The 16,255-nt window shown below is 42.0% G+C and overlaps 1 protein-coding gene across 3 annotated transcripts in view; it reads right to left on the bottom strand.

The window, feature by feature from the left end:
- TMEM266 (transmembrane protein 266) overlaps positions 1–16,255 on the bottom strand; it is a 254,377-nt gene that overhangs the window by 15,794 nt on the left and 222,328 nt on the right. For all 3 annotated transcript variants that reach the window (XM_019504414.1, XM_019504412.1, XM_019504413.1), the window contains one exon: positions 7,982–8,168. In XM_019504414.1, the coding sequence (XP_019359959.1) occupies positions 7,982–8,168 (187 nt within the window). The remainder of the gene's footprint in view (positions 1–7,981; positions 8,169–16,255) is intronic.

The following is a 16,255-nucleotide window of genomic DNA, read 5'->3' as shown; positions in this document are numbered from 1 at the left end:
ATCCCCTCGAGTCCGGCTTCTATCACAGCAGGGAAGTCCCGGTCCCTGCACAAGAAAACGGAGGTGAAGAATTGGTTAAAGAGGTCCGCTTTCTCCTCTGACGCAACCACCAAATTGCCCAGCGGTTTCCAGTGATGGATTCCACAACCTCTCCAGATAATCTCTCCCAGTACTTAACTACCTTCCTACTTAGAAATTACTTTCTAATAACCAGCACGTCAGAAATGCACATGAACTGGTACAATCCTGTTTATTTCCAATGTACCTCTGGTGGTTCAGAACCTTTTAATTTCATCCATGCAAAGTCCCCTTCCTCAAACTCTAGAACTGACCCCACCTCCAGGCTAGTGTTGCTGTTATCAATTTATAATGAAAACATCTGCAGCCATGAGATCATATGAACACCCTTTCCTTGATATGCTATATTGGGCCTCCTAAATGGGTTTCAGGATGACTTGAGTGGAATTTCATATTCTCTACCTCACTGGCACTAGCAAGCTTCTCTTTCACACTAATGGCATGAAACATATGCACCAGTGGGACATGTTTGGGTAGCTGAGGTTCTTCAGGAGAAGACTTCTTTCTGCTTAGTTTCATAGTAGCTAGGGTCAGGAGGGACCTGAACAGATCACCTAGCCTGACCTCCTGCCCCAGGCAGGAATGAATGCTGGGTTCACAAGACCCCAGACAGGTGATCATTCAACCTCCTCTTGAATTTGCCCAAGGTAGGGGCGAGGACCACTTCCTTGGGAAGCTGGTTCCAGATTTTGCCCACCTTAACTGTAAAATATTGCCTTCTGATCTCTAACCTAAACCTATTCTCCACCAGCTTATTACCATTGTTCCTCATCACCCCAGGTGGTGCTGGGGAGAAAAGGGCTCTACCTATTTGCTGTCCATCTCCCCTGATGAATTTGTAGGCAGACACCAGGTCCCCCCTCAGCCTTCTCTTGCTGAGGCTGAACAGTTTCAGGTCCCTCAGTCTCTCCTCATAGGGCCTGTCCTGTTTCCCTCTCACCAAGTGGGTGGCCCTCCTCTGAACCCTCTCCAGGCTGGCCACATCCTTTTTAAAGTGCGGCACCCAGTACTGGACGCAGTACTCCAATTGCAGCCTGACCAAAGTCACATGGAAGGGGAGTATCACCTCTCTGGATTGGCTTGAGATGCATCTTTGGATTCATGACAAGGTATGGCTGCTTGCTTTGTGAAGATGATTCTCACATTAATGCCAGCTGTAGTTTTCCATTCAAATGAATTTTCAGTCTCTGCAGAGACTGGAAGCATGTGTGAGAGCTTGGGAGGAGCGGCTGCATCTGTATTGACAGAAATGTCAAGGTTGGTTGCTACAGGGGACCAGAGAAATGATTCACAGTAAAAAATATACCTGAGAGGTGGAGAGGTTGTTGGGTTGGAAAATTCTAAGACAAACAGCAGCTCCTCCTTAATAAGCAGATATTGGGGTAGCAGAAAAAGCTCTAAAAGTGACTGACAGGCAAATGACTTTGTTCCTAGTTTTAGTAAATAAATCTGCAAGAGAATTGTGTGTTTATTCGAAGTGTTAATTCAGTTTACACTAAATGAGGTCAATGAAATCCTAAACTGTATTAATTAAGATGTTTCTAGAAGAGATAGGACAGTATTAATGTCATTGTACAAGGCACAGGCACAAGCTCATCTGAAATGCCACGTGCAATTCTGGTTCCTCGTTCAAGAAAGATGAACACAGATGAAAACAGATGCTGACAAGGGCTGCTAGGATGACTGGGGGAACGGAGAAGCCAGCTACTAAGAGACAACTACACAGCTTGGTTTACTTAGCTTAGAAAATTGAGTCTGAGTGGAGACATGATTGTTGTTTATGAATATACCAGAGAGGTAAAACACCAGGAAGAGAAAAGGACTATTTAAGTTAAATAAAAATTTTGGCACAAGAACAAGTGTGTATCAACTGGCCATGAATAAATATAGGTTGGAAATTAGAGGGTTTCTAGCCTGAGGTTCTGGAACAGCCTTCCAATAGGAGTAGTGGGGGCAACCCCTCAGCCCCCACACTTGTTAAAGCCTGATAACTTAAGAAATGGATTATGTGACAGTGTCTGTGATAATAGTGGAACAGATACAATGACTCCGGAGGTACCTTCGAAGTTGTATGTTCCTTTCCCTGACAAGTGCACACTTAACACCATGGCCACTGAATTAAAACAGGGCCCTTTAAATTCATACAGTTAATTAAATGCCCACTGCTTCTGCAAACATAAAGGCTTTCATAGCATTAACACACAGTTCAATAATGTCCCTAGTACATCAATGTGTAGAATTTAGGGAAGTGCTTTTTTGAGGATTAAGCTCCACGACTCCTACCCACTCTTCTGAATGACTGGAGCATGTGGATTAACAAATCACTGTATGTCCTGGGTCACACACATACAAAGCAGTCAAACTCTGTTTTGTATGGATACAGTGAATTGGTGTAGCACAGCATTCTAGCATGCTAGCCCACTGTAATTCAGATATTATTTATTCTGACAGTCATCTTAAAAAGTAGCTATTCTTTTCCTGCCATTTGTTGTTCCATATACACAGAACTCCCACTGATTACTGTGGGTGAGCACAAACACATGAGCACCAAAGTTAACTGGCTTTATTTGAAAGCCAGATCTGATCCATATAACTGAATGAATGCTACAAGGAGTGGTTAGTAAAATCCCTTACCTCATAATGGTTTAATTGTTTTTTTGCCTGGATGAAAATAATCCTAATGTAGACCCTCTGAAGCGCTCAATTGTTCATATCCACCAAACCCCATTTTCTTTGCTTGCTTTGATGAAGATGTGTATAAGAATAGGGACCAGTGGGTACAACAAGCTTTACTTTTCTCCAACCACGCTTATAAATTGCAGCACTATTATCTTTTTCCCAGAAGTAAAAACTTCATTGCCAACCTCATAAAAATGGAAATTTGGCTCAGAATATCTAAAATAACTTTCCTGCAATGGAAAGTAACAGAGCTGGGATTCTCTTTTTGCCCAAACGAATATAAGGGCTGTGTATTAATTTTAAACTATGTCAGTATTGTAGAATTTCAAAGATTGAAATGATATATGCAGGAAAATGTGGAATTTCCACCAGGGACTGTAATTCATATATTATGGGAGAGATTAAAGAATAATAAATTTTGGAAGGAAGTATTAATAGCTATATGGGGCATTGTGAACTTGGCATTCCCTGATGTCTGGAACTTTGTATCTTAAGCTTTAAAAATGATTTGTGCAGGAGAATATCTAAGCAGAAAACAGTAGATGTTCTGACTGACCAGTTATATATTATATGAGTCATGAATTTAACAAAGAAGAAAGCAACTGACCTTTATAATGAACAGATAGAATAATTTTTGCTATTGGATCATCACTCTTTTTCTGAGAGAAAGACAGATGACAGGGAAACATAGAATATTTCTTTTATCATTAGGCAATGAATGATGGTACAACTCCTAAAAAGGACTTGACATATACCAGTATTCATGTTTAGCTCTTTCCAAATCAATCGATTGAATACCCTACTACTTACATGCTGAAGTCTACACTTTAATCTCTATATTTGTCTGCTTTAAAAATCATTTTGGTGGAATATTTTAAGTAAAATCTACATTTAAAGCACATTTAAAGAGGAAATGTTTCCTGCATCTCTTGGCCAAACTAGCCCAGAAAGCAGCCTGTGGTAGTTCACTTTCCAGTGACCTGACCTGATGGACACCAAAATATGCTAATAAAGCAACTGAGACATTATTCAAAGTCTTAGCATAAGACTGATTTGGCCATGGAGATCTCATAACCTTATCACCTGAAAGATGCAGGCTTTCCGGAACAAGCAAAAGTCAGATTGCCAGGACTGTTCTGGAAAGCTTTCAAGTGCCCTTGGCTATGGTATAGACATAGCACTTCACTCTCCCATGCTTCCCCCAGCAATTAGCTCACTGTAGAAACAAAGAAAAGTAAGAAGCAGTTGTGCAGAGGTGAAAAAAAAGAGTTGAAAGAGTGAGCTGAAAGATACCAAAGCTGTTAGCACATACAGTATTCTCCAGGTGTAGGTATATACTGCATTTCTTTGTGGAAGTCTGGGTCCCAGAGGTGCCATGTGTACCACGTGATGCAGGGGTTACCTGACTTATTTTATTGAATGCTGTAGTAAATGGTTGCACAAAATCCAGTGTAAATACCAAAGTGCAAGCTAGAGCTGCCCCTGGGGAGCTTTAACTTATGCACTGTCCCATAAAACTCACATGTAGGGAAATGAGCAAAAGTCTGAATGCTTTTTTATGCTGTAACCCTTCATGGTAAAGCAGTTCATACTGAATGTTTCCATTGTTTCTTATGGACAGGAGAAGTAAGATTAGCTTGGGAGGGAATGTCCCATTTTCTCATGTGTTATATTCTTCAGCCAAGTAAAGCCCCTAGGCTTGGCAGAATCCAGGGCTCTCCAAACCTGTGAAGTTCTTGACCTGGGGCTGATAAAACAGGGTCAGCACAGTAGCATGCTAGCCACGCTATCCCATTCTCTGTACATTTTTCATAGCTCCCAGTTGCTCTGATATGAACCAAACATGTTAGTCTGATCAAAAGTAATTCTGGCAAGGCAGGATTCTTAATAAAGGGCAGAGCTGGGTGTAGGCATAGATAAAATGCCATTTAACACACAGGATATTTTGCAGCATGCAGTCCTTGTGCCAAAGTAAAATGCTATAGAACAACACCACAGGCATTCAGCTCCAGACCAAGGGCTGCAGAAGGCCTTGCATATAGCAGAGCCACTGTTTTGGGGCATAAGGGGTAAGGATGTAAAGAATACACCTAAGAGTGTCTTTGGTTCTGCAGAGTTATACATCAGGAAGGCTCTTCCTTCCCTAGAATGCAGGGAGGTCTACCAGAAGCAGAGTAGGGGAGAGCAAGTACACAGTAAATTTACCTGCCTTCCTTGCCCTCCCAATGCTAGGTGCAGAAGAACTGCCCTTTCTTTCTCCCCTGAAACTACATTCAGGTTTTGCTGAGATGCATTCAATTGAAAGCAACCACTGCGCAATTCAGGACAATTCTGGCACTCTGCCACAATAATAACTGACCAGACTACCACAGTAGCAGCATATTTTGTGCTAGGAATGCTTCAGACATACTGGAATAGCTGCAAAGAGTGAGGTTGGGAGGAGATAGGAAGATAAGGTTGGCTGAGCTAATACATGGTCCCAATGGTCTATCTTCTTCCCCTAGGATAACAGCCTTCTCCTGTTGCCAATTAATATAGCCAGTCCTGGAGCTGATACTATATCAATCTGAACAGCAACATTAATGGTTCAGGACTCAAATACTGATGATGATGATGAAACATGAGGGGGGAATTAGTTCATAACTTCCATTAGTTCATAGTTTGTATTTACCTCTTCCTGTTAAATATAATCCAGGAAATTAAACACGTAAAAATTGCATTAAATTCATGTTCTTTGGCTTGCAAAGTCATGTACTTGAAAGTTTTGAAATGCCAGATTTATGGTTTGTACATGCAATCTTATTTGGATCCCTTTTACATATATGTATTATGATAGTCTTTAATGACATAATCACATGCTATTTTTCCTAAAAGGACCCCTGCCTAATTCAGCGTGGAGGACAATCTTAAAATTGGTGCTTCCACATTAGGGTGCGAAGTCAAGAATTGAACATAATAGTAAGCCAGATTTTTGTTTGTAGATAATATTCATATAATTTGTAACAATACTTTTCTTTACACTGGAGTTAAAATTAATTTTAGATTCCTAATTTGAATCTAACATAGCACTATGGTAACCAAGAATAGAGCATGAAAAATAGCAATTATTTTGATCATCAGCTAATGTGTATTTTCACAGCTTCAGTGACAAGGAATCTGTAAGCAACTGTGTAATCTAACTGATTTCAGAAATGAATTCTTTCAGTTATGTGCCTACCATGCTGCATGCATAACCAGTATTTTATAAGGAGACACAAATAATGGGTGCTTGTGGTAGCCTGAAAGTTAGAATTTATGTAGCTGAAGATTTTTTAAGATGAATGTCAGAAGCACGATAATTTTGGCAAACCTACTTATAAAGTGCACAACTCTGTTCAGTTCCAAATGTAACCAACCCTCAAGACACACACGCATAAGTTATGATATATTCACCTGGGCAAACCTCTGAAATTGTACCTCTGAAAAGGGTGGAAATGCATTTTATGGGCTATCAACCTTCTGCTTCCAGTTTTCAAACTACAAAGTTTGAAAGCTGAAATACGTAAGAGGTAAACTGTGATCAGACATGTAAATTAGTAAATAAATAAATAAATAAAGCTGGTATTTCTAACTTGTTTCATTGTTACTAGTTCATATTTACCAGAGAAAAGAGAATTGTTTGAAAAATACTGGAAACTGCTTTCTTCCTTGAATTCTGTGGAATTTGACTGAAAATAGGGTGCCAGGTGATGCTCAACTTTAGGGGTCAGCAACCTGTTCAGGCTTCAGGCTAGACTGACCCAGTTCAGGTCAGAGGTGGACCTAGCTACAGCTGCCACTGCTTCTCCCAGCACCCACCTGGGGACAGTGTCGGCAGCTGACAGTTTTCCCTGTGGTGGCAGAGGTCTTTCCCCTGTCACCACAGACATGAACACTGGCTGCAGACACACTTCCCATGCTGCTACAGGGAAAAGCAGCAGTGGTAGCTGGGTCCTAAAGCCCACTTGCCCGCCGTGGACCCATCCACCTCTGACCCAAACTGGGTCAATCTGACTGCAGAAGCCCCACATCTGTGGGATGGACCAAATGGTTTGTGGGCTGAATCTTGCCTGCAGGCCATTGGTTGCTGACCCCTGCTCTACTTCAGAGATCGGTATTGCCATTCTCCGGGTGCCTATAGACATGCAGGGAGGCTGTATTTACAGCACCTCAGAGTAGACTCAATTAATTGAGTCTGCTGGAGAATGCTAATTAGTGCTCTGCAGCGGTTTCCGCGTCTCATGCATCAGCATCTCTGTGCTTCAAATGGCAGCAGGCCACTTTAACTAGACCTCGTTCAATAAGCTTTAGTGAAAGCACAAGATCCTGCAGGCACTTTAATTAGAGCAGCTCCAGCACCACTACCCTCCTTATCCCTGGGGCATGTGTAAAAACGACCTCTTTGCTAAAGTCTGATCACCATCCCACTCAGATCACCATACAGCAATGCCAGAGAAAGTCTAAAAAGTACATGGAAGATGGTTAAGGAGTGGAACTGGCCTTCCCTTCCCTCCAAACACCTCCAATGTGTGACCACACTTAAAACTGAATTAATTATTGGCATTATAGGTAAAATTAATCCCCAATGTAAATTCAGTGACATTAATTAGATTTACCTCGCACACAAATCTGGCCCAACAGAATTAATTTGTTAATACTGAAATCATAATAAAGAATGCTTTACTGTCATTAATGCTGGTTGAGTTCTGAACTACCAGGTTGCTAAAGGTTGTTACACATCACATATCTGCTACCAGCTGGTAGCAGATGTGAGGTATGACATCAGTCCCAAACTGCCTTAGATTCTCTAAATCACAAATATGCAGAGGCCCCCAAATCTGACAAAGTTTTTCTACTTTCTTCCTGATTTCCATGCTTTTATCACCAAGTGAATAATCTTTGCCAATTCTGACTTGGCTGCTGCACTTCAGCGCTTGATGGATATAATAATCAGAATGCTGGAGAAGGTGCATCACAGTCATTTTCTTCCATGGTCATTTTATTGGCTCTGGCTGGAATTTGTTCATAAACAGAACATCATCTGCCACTCTGAAGCAGACGTAGCTTTCTTGCAATAATGGGAAAATACAGTCCTCAGGGAAAGTAATCAATTCACTTTTAAAGGGAAAATTATTCAGCAAATTCAATAACTCCATGTAAGAAAGCAGCAGTACTAGCTGGTAGACAGCACGTAGACAGGACTCACCTCGTGCAGGCCGCAACTCAGTGATGTTCTCTGTGGCTTCATCATCCGAGTCCCCAGTTGCCACTACCTTATATCTATTGCTGCTCTGCTGGTTCAGCACGTGAGGGACTTGCAGGGCAGCCTCTCTCTCAGCAGCCAGATCCAGATCTTGCTGAGCGAGGTGGGCTCTCAACTGCCTAATTTCAAACTGGAGGGGAAAGAGAAAATACACAACATAAAACAATGTGGTACAAAAAAAAGCCACCTGAAAATCATTATTCACAGGAGACTTGGCATAGTGTCCAGTTTGCTGTTTTAAGGCCTGCACTTACAGCAAATTCTCTTCTTGACACACAGCCAGAATAAACTGGGGCTTGACCTGAGGGAGTCCACGGAGCTGGAGTTTCCTCCTCAGACGCCCAGTAGTGGTAGCACTCCTGCTCTCCCCACCCACTGCCTGGTGGAGGGGGAAGTCTTACCAGCTGATTCCCCCAAATATATCTTTTCAAAAAATGTGGAAACAGCCCCTGCATAGGTTTGCCATTAATTGGGACCTCTTTCCTCAAACCCAGAAAGGGCCCTCTAGAGCTGCAGGGAAAGGTGCAGATTTGACCTCATTGTTATGATTTTTAACATGTCAGGGTAGATAGCACTGTGTATAATGATAGGGACAATGATCAAAAGAAGGAGGACAGAAAGCAGCAATCTCACAGGCACACTGTATCTCACCACGACTGACAGCCGCACTCCCTCTGTGAGGAGATATTAATGTCTCTCTCAGCAGGGACAGGAAAGGGCCTGGACATTTTCTTCTCAGCTACAAGGATTCACGTAATCCTCTTCCCATGTTATAAACCCCGCATGTAAGCTCCCATGCTTTTGAGGGAGAGCTGCACTGGGTCCCTCCCTCTTATGAGACTGAGATGTAAGGGACCGTTCCATAGAAATTAAATTTCAGGTATAGTGAGTGGGGAAAGAAAATGAGTGAAATAGGAGGTTAAAGCATTTGAAATGCAGTGTTGTGCCTCCTTTCACCAAAGGCCTGTAAAAACACCATACAGCAGGGGAGACGTGTTACCAAGCATATACTGTAATGCACCTGTCACTACACATTTGCAGCTGAATGGAAATTAGCACCTTAATGCTTAAAAACTTATGTGAAGGGACACATTAGCTAACGGAATATGGCTCCTGCCTTCACCACTGAGATGCTGACTCAAATCCACTGCACTGTCAAGAGTATAAAATGTGGGCTGGTCTAGTTCATTCCATGTTAGGCAGCACTTGGCTCATTTCATATGGTACACTTCACTGAGTCCTCTTTTTAAAGCTACCACTTAGGATTCAGCATGACTGTCTAAAATCTGCAATGATTCACTGGTTCACAGTATGAGCCCATACTGTGAACCAGTGGATCACATCTGTCTGGCTAAGGCTCACATCTGTGTGGTGAGTCTGTCTATGACTCCAGCACAGGTACTGACAGTGGAGGTTTCTTAAGCTACCTAACACCCAAGACAGAAGTGGACTGGGCCCAATAAATCCTTCCACAATAGCACCTTAACTTCAGCAGCCAGGTTGTGACACTGACTTTCCATTAACTCCAGTATCAATTAGTAATGTACAGCTGGGAGCTTTCACATTTCACTGGCTACTCACAGGATTTTATTTCTCTGTTTTCCTTGCACTATAATGGGCAGAGACAATAGGGAATTTCAGCTTTCAATTTTGAATCTTTATGACAGCACATACTAAAAACAAAACAACAAAATCTCATGATTCCCTCTTTAACAAATATCACACAGAAATCTGAAGTGAGGAACAACTTATGGAGGAAGTTTTTAAAAGTTTAAAAAAATACTCAGGTATCCAATTCTACCTGAAAGTCAACATGACTTAGGCAACTGATGGCCTTTTGGTCTTAGGAAAGTCTTTACCTGTATGGAGCACCTGAAAACAAAAAAGCATTACAAGATCTGCACCTAAAAGCTGAATACAAGATGTTCTTTTCCATTATAGATTGTAAAAAGTAACATAATTTTGATTTGTGGTGTTTTAAAAAGCAAACAGCTGATACTATTAACAAGTAAACAAAATAAAATTATATTGCCACGTTGCACTTCTGTAGCACAATAAATACAAAGCATCTTACAAGCATTGGTTAAATTGTGCAACACCCATAACATAGGAAAAAATTTCTCCATTTTACTGATGGGGAAACAGGCAAAGCACATAGAGCCAATGTTACACAAAAGATATATGGCAGAAAAGGGCATAAGACACTAGGTCTCCTGACTTATGCTTCTGTATTCTCATCACTAGGCAACTGCAGTTCCTCAAAACAAATCATAAAACAAAGTGAAAAAATAAACGTGAAGAATAATATATAACAAATAAATATATATTTTTAAAAAATTAAAGATGAATATTCTGACTGGTGGGTGAAACCGGATCACAAACAGAGCGAACAACAGAATAACTCAAGGTGAGCTGTAGATTACTTTCTGTAAAGTAAAACAACAGAATGGCTTTACTGCCATCTTATGTTCAAAAGACAAAACTACACACACGCACGTTGCCATTCCTGCAGAGGACATATCTGCTAATGCCAAAGAACAGAAGACCTAGTTTTACTTATTCCTGAAATCTACACTTGCTGTCTCAGGCAGTATGGAAAGTTTGACTTTTCTATTGACCAAGCAGGAAAAGCATATGCACACCTGATTCCCTTTAGCAATCATATGTGAATGCCTTTACTGCTCTCTGAAAATATGATCCTCATGTCTGTCCTATTTCTACCCTTGCCCCTTTGTTGGTTCAGTTGGACTAAAGATCAAATGTAGACTATTAGAGGGGGAGTTAAAGGGAAAAAAGAGTCATATCCTGAGCTGGTATATATTAGCAGTTCCACTGGCTTCAATGGTGTGTATGTATAATAGTACACAAAGATGTATAAGAAGTTAGATATATATACTGATGACTCTTATACTTGATTGAAACCCACGCAACAAAATAAATGATTATGCAGATGATCTCTCCCCCTTTTGAAACAAGGGTCACCTTCTAGAATTCACTTCACTGTTAGTCTGAACCTTGGGCAATCATATCCAACAGTGGAAAGCAAGAGTAAAATACTACCCTGTGGATGCGTCTACACGAGATGTTTACTGAAGAGTGGTCTAATTAGCTCTACAACAAAGTCTCTGTGTTTGGAGGTGCAGTCCTACTGGACTACAGTAAGCTAATAAATGCCACCATAGGCTATTATTTGTAAATATACCTACCCTCCTGCAGTGGTGCTCTTTAGCGTAAAGCAAAGCATGCATAGATGCTGATGGGACTGGCTGGGGCAGGAGGGTGCTTCAGTGTGGGGGCTGCATGCTGGCTGGCCCCACGCTGGAGCACCTTTGTGCCCTAGCCAGCCCCTCTGCATCATGCTGAGCTGGGTTGGAGCAGCTTTGGGCTAACAGGCTGACCTCCTGGACTCCCTGCCACCTGGGGCTTCTCTGAACCGGCTCAACATACTGCAGTCCCAGGTGCATGTGTAAACATGGCGCCTGGGAGCAATAAACTCTGGCACAATGTGTGCCAGAATTTATTGAATCACATTAATTTCACATGTAGACACACCCTCTATGTATGACGGCTTTTCTACTGCTGAAGATGAGTCCAGTGTCTTGTATTAATGGTCCACATAACACTCAGGCTATATTATTGGTGTAAAGTAACTATACAGTTTGTCCAACAGTGAAAGCTGACTACCTTTATATTGAATTTATGTTTCATGCTTTTTACGGGTTGGAAGGGAACTTACAGATCATTGGGTCCAGACCCCCTAACTGTAGCAACTTGTCCTGAGTTGTAAATGTTATATGTATAGCTGACAATACTCTTGTATTGAAGAAAAGGGATTACTGATTATTTTCAGAGAAGTATCTCCTCTGTATTTTTTTATTTATCCTTTTTCTTGTACAAAACTGAGAGCAGCATTTCTGACCATCACAGACTATGCATGGAATAATGATCTCATTGGCTGTGTACATTTTAAGACAGAAGATTAAGCACTGTCTTAAGGCTTTAATTTTTTAAGTCTGTGTTTTGGTGGGTAGCTATATTTGAGAGAAATTGCCTTTAAATTTTGACTGGCTTTTGAAACTGTTCAATCCTTTCATTATAGCTGAACAAAAGGGAATCATAACCAAGCTGTCAGTTTTGGAGGTAAAGCTCATGACTACTTTGTTGGGGAATTTAAAATATCTTATTCTTTGTTAAATTAGTTGTGTATCATGGGGTAACACTCACTTAGTAACACAGTGCTAGGAAACAAAAGGCCACGAATGACGGTGTATTACACTGCATATTGCTACATAACACAATGCCTATAAACAGAGAAAATGACAGAGACCAATATGGAATTCTAAGAAACATCTACATTCATATGACATATATGGGGCTGAGAAGGTTTCAGACTGGATATAAGGAAAAACTTCTTCACAGTTCATGTGACCAGACTCTGGAATAGACTCCCAACAGGGCTGGTGAAGGCACCTACCCTGGAGATCTTCAAAAAGAGACTGCATGCACACTTTGCTATTTGACCCCAGCAGTCTTTCCTGTCCAGAGCAGGAGGGCTGGACTCGATGATATCACAAGGTCCTTCCAGCCCTAAACTTCTGTGAATCTGTGAGCAGATTTATAAAAAGTGCCACTTATCCTCTCTCATGTTTCACAACAGTGCATATCAACCTTTCTGGCAGGCATGCCACAGATTAAGCCCTGTGACCTCCTAGAGTGCATTCTGATTCCCTTCCTCTGCTCAATCTGTTGCTCAGCTTTCTGCTCTATGTCCTGTGATCCCTGCACCATCTGCTGTTCTGATTTCTGCTCCCTGTCATATCTTCTGCTGTGCTGCCTCCCTGTGCTGCCTCCCTGTCCCCCGCTCCCTGCCATGGACCACATACCATGCACAAAGGCTGCCCATGCAACTTGTGGCATGCATGCCGCAGGTTGGCTATCTTTGTTTTACAATGTGCATACAAGAATCAAGAAGGGAGCACTGTAGTGAATCATACGCTGCTTCTCTTTAAATGTCCAGCAACAGAATATAATTGACATAGCCTCAGAGAGAGATCAATGAACACTTCAGCCAGAAACTTGCTCTTGTCTAATACAGTAGCAATAATTTTGCTCAATTCTATTAGTGCTGTCTGCACAGAATGCCCTGCCCTAAAACTCATCTGCCACTGGGACACAATCCAATGTTTATGTCCATTAGTTTGGCCATTGTTGGTAACAATAAAAATCAGGAGACAGTTGCAAACTAATGATTTATGGGCAGAATGAAACACAGGATGACCTTGGCTGCCTTCCATTCACTAGGAAAATGACTGGTAGTTAGAAATAAATTACAATTATTGCAAAAGGATAACATAAGTTATTTCTTTGATAGGTAATTTTACCAGCTAAATAGCTCTGCCATTAAACTAGCAGCTGTTTTACAAATTACAGACCAAGTTAAAAAGAAAAAAAATCTAAGGTTCCCTAGTTATGTTTTTGTGAATGATGAAAAACCCAGTGCTATGTGTGTTGACAGAAAAGGACCATTTCTGTATATGTAGCTTTTGTTGGATCATAGTCAGCTGCAGATTCTTCAGCAGAAAATTAAACAAGAAAGTTCATAAACTGATTTATTACTGGAACTGATAACTTGTTGGAATTTCCCTCACAGCTAATTCCAGAATTACAGCTAAATGCTTCTTGACTGGAACTTCCACCATTAACAAAATCTCTGGATTTTTGTCATTTTTTACTTTAAATCAGACCAGTAAAACTCTATCACCCACAATTTAGTGCTCTTCAGATTCTTTACTACAAAGTTACAATGGGATTAGTATAATCTACTCCGTTTTATACATTTGTGGACTTCAATGTTTGCAATGCTTTGTGAAATATCAGAGTTGTCTCCATTTGTCCTCAGTTGCCTTATCCTTTACATTTTCTTTAGTCTGTGGGGAATAATATACTGACCAGCAATTCAAACAATTTCAGTAAGGTACTAGAAAGGTCAAAATAACAATGCATGTACTATAATTTCTAAAATATGTTTTGAGCCCAAATGCATGGCCAGCCAGAAATGAATATTTGCAAAGAGTTGTTACATTTACAAGTGCAGAGCTCCCATGTCACTCAAGAGTGGAAATGTACTATATGGTTGTGATATCTGATCATCACCCAAGGAAGCATATCATTATAAACAGAAGAAATGCAAATAAAAGAGAAAGTCAAAAATAACTTGCATCTTTTCTGTTTGGAATGTTTTCGGAAACAAACTTCACTGATACATCTGTTGAATTTTATGTTGTACCACTATAACAAAAAGAAAGTTATACATGCATTTGTCATGTTGTCTGCAAAACATAATATAATGTGAACTGTTCATTTAACTTTCTTTAAAATGGAAATGTCACCTTTATTCAATCACCATAATTCATTATAGGGCAGGGTGCTGATTGGGTTCCTATACACGTGCTCCAGGGTGGGAGGGTCATTTTAATTAGAGCAGCTCTTGGGAGCCATTCTAATTAAAACACCCTTAGCATCTCATGTATTCAGCATCCCACATGTCAAAATGGTGGTGGGGCACTTTACCTAAAGCTAATTGAATATTAAAGCAGATGGGTCTGTGGTGCCACATACTGCACAACCCCGCTCATCTGGACGTGGCCTTCCTGAGCAGCTGATCATTATGTCATTTATCCTTGCTGTTCAGTGGTTGTTCCCCAACTAATTTGCTGCATGATAGTCAAACACTGCTCTGAAGAGACTTCTTCATGTCCTCACTGGCTTCTCGACGGTGCTCTCTCCTACAATACTTGACTGCCTCACCATATTAATTTACTTTTCCAGCACCCATATGATCGATGGGATAGTATTATTTCCATATTATGGATGACAAAGTAAAGCACAGAGATTAAGGTAATTGGGGTAAAAATTAAAGTAAAATTATCCATTAATTTGTAATGTTGAGTTGAGACACAAAGGACCTAATTTTTCTGTATAAGTTGCATTACGCAGCTACTAGCTGGTTATCGTCTACGTGGACCAGCACTTGGGGAGGTGAGGCACTTTGCCAGTATTTCAGCTATACTGACTGAGAGAAGAACAGTGATGCTAAAGAGTCATGGGATCCATTCCAGGCTCTGGACCAGACTGTGCTCCTGTGGGCTCCAATCTGTCTGCCTGTTCTGACAAAGCCTCTTTCTCACCACTAGGTCTTCATCCTATTTCCATTCTTATCCAGTTTTCCATCTTCAGCTTTCTCAGCCCCATGTCCCTGCTCAGTTAGCCCCAGTTCTCTCCAAGCACCCTTGATGAGTATCAGATCAGTTTATCCTTTTTCACCTCCTTCATCATACTGGCTTTCCCTCATACTCCTTGTTCAGCCCAACCCTGTCCTCCTCCTGGCTCCCTGTCCAATCTCCCTACCACTAGCTAACTCTACCATTCTCCTCCCTGGCTCCTAATCTTGCCTCATGAGTATCATTCTCTTCCCAGCCCAACTCTCAGTCCCATTCTCTAGCTCCCTTGTAAGTCTCTAGTTCCAACCTCCCACCTAATCCTCCAAGCTCTTTGTTGTGATCTTCTCCCTTTGCTGCCTCTTCAGGATTATCTCTTGTCCCCTCTGTATTTGAATCAGGCAGCTTCCTCTTTTCCTTCGTTGGGCATCAACAGGTAGGGCTCCAAAACCACAGGATGCTATCCTTCCCCTTAATTCTGGTGCTCTGACCCAGCCCATGACAAGCCAGAGCGACAAATGCCTAGAACATCTCCCTGGGCCCTAGCCTGGAGTTCGGTCCTTATGGATAGATTCTGTTGGGAACTGTCTTGCAAAGCCCTAGAACAGGGGTTGGCTACCCCCGGCCATTTTCCTCGGCACACGTTGGGGCTGGGGCGGGGAGGCAGGAGCTGTTTGCAGCCTTCTGGCTGGAGCCAGCCTTGACTCTGGGTACCTGCTGCCAGCTGGGAGCCCGGGCTGCTCCCAGTAGGTGGCTAGGAGGTTGCAACCCTGCTGGAAGCAGCCCGGGCACCATGGCTAGCAGCAGCTACACCAGAGCCAGCACCAGCGCCAGCTGCAGCCGGGAGGCTACAAACAGCTGCTGCCCCCTGCCCTGGCCCCAATGGGCGCAGTGCTGGCACCTGTTGCCTTCCCGGAGCCCGGGGCCAGGAGACAGCTGGGGCTGGGGCCAGGGGCCGGGGTGGGAGGGCAGCAGCTGTTTGTAGCCTCCCAGCTGCAGC

This window comes from Gavialis gangeticus, unplaced genomic scaffold (genome assembly GCF_001723915.1).
Source record: "Gavialis gangeticus isolate Ggan-Ray unplaced genomic scaffold, GavGan_comp1, whole genome shotgun sequence".
Lineage (NCBI taxonomy): Eukaryota > Metazoa > Chordata > Crocodylia > Gavialidae > Gavialis > Gavialis gangeticus.
This window is presented reverse-complemented; position numbering and strand designations above follow the sequence as displayed.